This window comes from Clupea harengus, chromosome 9 (genome assembly GCF_900700415.2).
Source record: "Clupea harengus chromosome 9, Ch_v2.0.2, whole genome shotgun sequence".
In the NCBI taxonomy this organism is placed as follows: Eukaryota; Metazoa; Chordata; class Actinopteri; order Clupeiformes; family Clupeidae; genus Clupea; species Clupea harengus.
This window is the reverse complement of record NC_045160.1, coordinates 13271155-13274120: the sequence shown is the minus strand read 5'-3', so window position 1 is coordinate 13274120 and position 2966 is coordinate 13271155. Positions and strand designations below refer to the sequence as shown.

The 2966-nt window shown below is 55.7% G+C and overlaps 1 protein-coding gene across 1 annotated transcript in view; it reads left to right on the top strand.

Moving 5' to 3' along the window:
• LOC105899488 (dapper homolog 1) overlaps positions 1 to 2593 on the top strand; it is a 9052-nt gene extending 6459 nt beyond the window's left edge. Inside the window, exon 4 of the mRNA XM_031573551.1 lies at positions 366 to 2593. Coding sequence (XP_031429411.1) covers positions 366 to 1783 — 1418 coding nt within the window. The 3' untranslated portion in view covers positions 1784 to 2593. The remainder of the gene's footprint in view (positions 1 to 365) is intronic.
• The last annotated feature ends 373 nt before the right edge of the window (positions 2594 to 2966 follow it).

Here is a 2966-nt window from a genome sequence, read left to right as displayed (position 1 = left end):
AGCAGCTTGCATCAGTTATGGCTCAGCGAAAATGACCAAATGAACAAAAAGATAAAGACAAACAAATAGAGCGTGGCTTTCCATTTTCCCTCCTTTACTTTGCGTCATTGCCTAGCGACATTACACATTGCTTACATGTTGAGGACATAAACGGCCCATGGTTCGCAACCAAATATTGCTATGTGAAAAGAAATCAGTGGGGGCTGGGGGAGGGAGGGGGCGGGGGGAATAGTCACACTCAAGTTCAGACCAGCCAAACGGACCATACACATCAAGCGAGCATTTCTAAAATCTGAATGTCATTATCTCTCTCTCCCTCTGCGCCTTCAGTAACTGAATTTGCATCTGATGTGTGTTCTCTGCAGACTGTACTTTGCTGAATGGTGAGGAGGCGAGGGAGCTCAGTCCTCGTGCCATGCTGCCCCGCTCCCACTCTGCCCCCTTCTCCCCCCTGGAGGACATCGCAGAGGGTACGGGCGAGGAAGAGGAAGTGGAGGAGGAGGAGGAAGAGCCATGGCCGGAGGCCCCAGAGCCTGAGACCACGGAGGAGGACATCCAGCAGGCGCTGCGCGTGGAGGCCTACATCCTCTCCCTGCTGCAGCGCCGGACCCTGCGCCCCCGACAGACCCACTACCCGTCGGGGCGCGGCCTGGCCCAGTTCCCTGTCCGTCCACCACATCCGGCCACTGTTCCCGCTCACGCCGAAGTGGCTGCGGACCCCTCTGAGACCCAGGCGTGGGTGGGGAATGTGGGCAATGAGGAAAGCCAGTCTGATGGTGAGCTTGCCCAGGCTCTGGAGCAGTACTACCTGTCCCTGCTCTACCCCTCTTCCAGACCCTCATCTCTGGCTGCAGTGGCTCCAGTGGTGCCTCCTCCACAGCAGTACGGGGCGGCCATGGAGCCCGGCGGCTACAGCAACACCGACCCAGAGTCCCTTCAGAGCAACCCGGACTACGGGGAGCCCTATCCTCTGGTGTCGGAGCAGCAGCTTCTGACTGTCAACTACGTCCCTGTCGGCCACCCTCACCCTCACCCCCACCCCCACCGCTGTTCCCCCTTTCACGGCAAGCACAAGCAGAGCCGGGCGTCGTTCTCCGGGGGACAGCCACCAGCACGGGCCTCCCCCTGCAGGGGCACAGGAGCAGCGGAGGCGCGGAGCTCTCCCAGGGGGGCGGGGCAGAAGACGGCGACGACCAGCCGCTCGCAGTCTGAGAACAGCCTGCAGGGAGGGGGGTGGGGGCGCTACTACACGGTCCAAAGGGACATGGCGAGGGCCAGGCGGCAGGTGCAGGGCGAGACCCCCCAGCAGCGCCGCTGGTGCTCCACTGCCGACCTCAGCCAGGAGGAGGAGGCTGGAGGGGGGTACGGAGGATGCCCCCAGCCCCATCTTCACTCATACCCCCACCCTCACCCCCACCCCAGACAGGCCTGGCCCCCTCCCCCTCCCCCTCCCCCGTACACATGCGCTCAGTACGGGGGCCAGGAGCAGGGGGATGGTGCAGTGGCAGCGGCGGTGGCTGCAGCTGCTGCTGCTGTCCCCACGGCAACGGGAGGCTCTGACTCCAGCCTGAGTGAGGCCTACTCGCCGGGGTCCAGCTCATTCACCAGCGACTCAGACGAGAGCGGCGGGGGGCTGGTGTGGCCTCAGGAGGTGCCCCCGCGGCTGGCCTCCTCCCCTCCCCCGGCCCTGTCCTCCGTCGTCAAGATCAAGGCGTCACACGCGCTCAAGAAGAAGATCATGCGATTCCGCTCCGGCTCGCTGAAGGTTATGACCACCGTCTGAAACTCTCCCCTATCCCCACCCCAGCCACTTTCCATCGGACCATCCCCATCCCCAAGGCTTCAGGTCCAGGGCCAGGGTTCAGAGTCCCTCATGAGACATTGTTTTGTATAAATCTCTTTACTTAATTATTTTATGCTGTAGAACCATTTTGTAAACATTAAATTATCCATTTGTAAAGAGGAAAGTGGTGTCAATGCAAGACGGACTCCATTTGTCGCATTGAGCCCATTGCCTGACAATGCCTGTTTTTTGTAAATATATATGAACTTTTGCTAATGTAATCTTTTCTCTTTAAAAACAAAACAAGCCCACTGTAGCATGACAGTGTTGCAAAGTGAAGACACAAGAGAGAGTGCCCACCAGTGCCATGCAGAGACAAACACACTGCCACCCCTTTAGACATACTCCACCTACCTCTCACTCAGTGCCACCCCCCAGAATTAATGACTTGTGCCTACACCTTTTGCCCCCCTACTGCCACAACCCCGACCCCCATCCCCATCTCTGCCCCTGAAACTGTGCCCTCATGTGCCAATAGGAGGAAAATCCTGCCCGCCCTCCTGCTTTCTGCTGTATTTATGGTACTTTTGTATCTATGGTACTCTGTATTTATGGTACTCTGTATCTATGGTACTCTGTAGATATTCTGCTCAAGAGACAGTAGCACATTAGTAGTCTGCTTTAGGACCATAGCCATAAAGGTTTTCATGAATGTAGACTAGTGTGGGAAGAACTGCCCCTTCTCTGCTCCTCCGTTGTGTACTTAAACCAACATTCGCACTAAATAAACATCCTTTTTTGTAGCTCTGATGCCATGAGTAAACATTGTCTGGGTTTGTGAAATGCTCTGATTGGTACATTAGTGTGAAGTTGAGGCAGATGTTTCACCAGCTGCTTGGACCAGTTAGCCAGGCTGTGGAGGTTTTAGGCCAAAGGTGACATCTTCTCCAGTCTGGCCCTTAAGCAGCCTATGGTTTGCATGCTTCATTTCCCCAACTAATTGATAGATAGCCACATACCCTAGCAGTTCCTGACAGCAGCCTCAGTGACAATGACAAGCTTAGTGCTCCCACCAAAATACCAGAACCAAAACACAGATAAACATTTCCACGAAAGGATGAGTTGTCCCGCTAGCAGATTACTACTGATTATTGCAGAGCATTACTGCTTACTGATTATTATT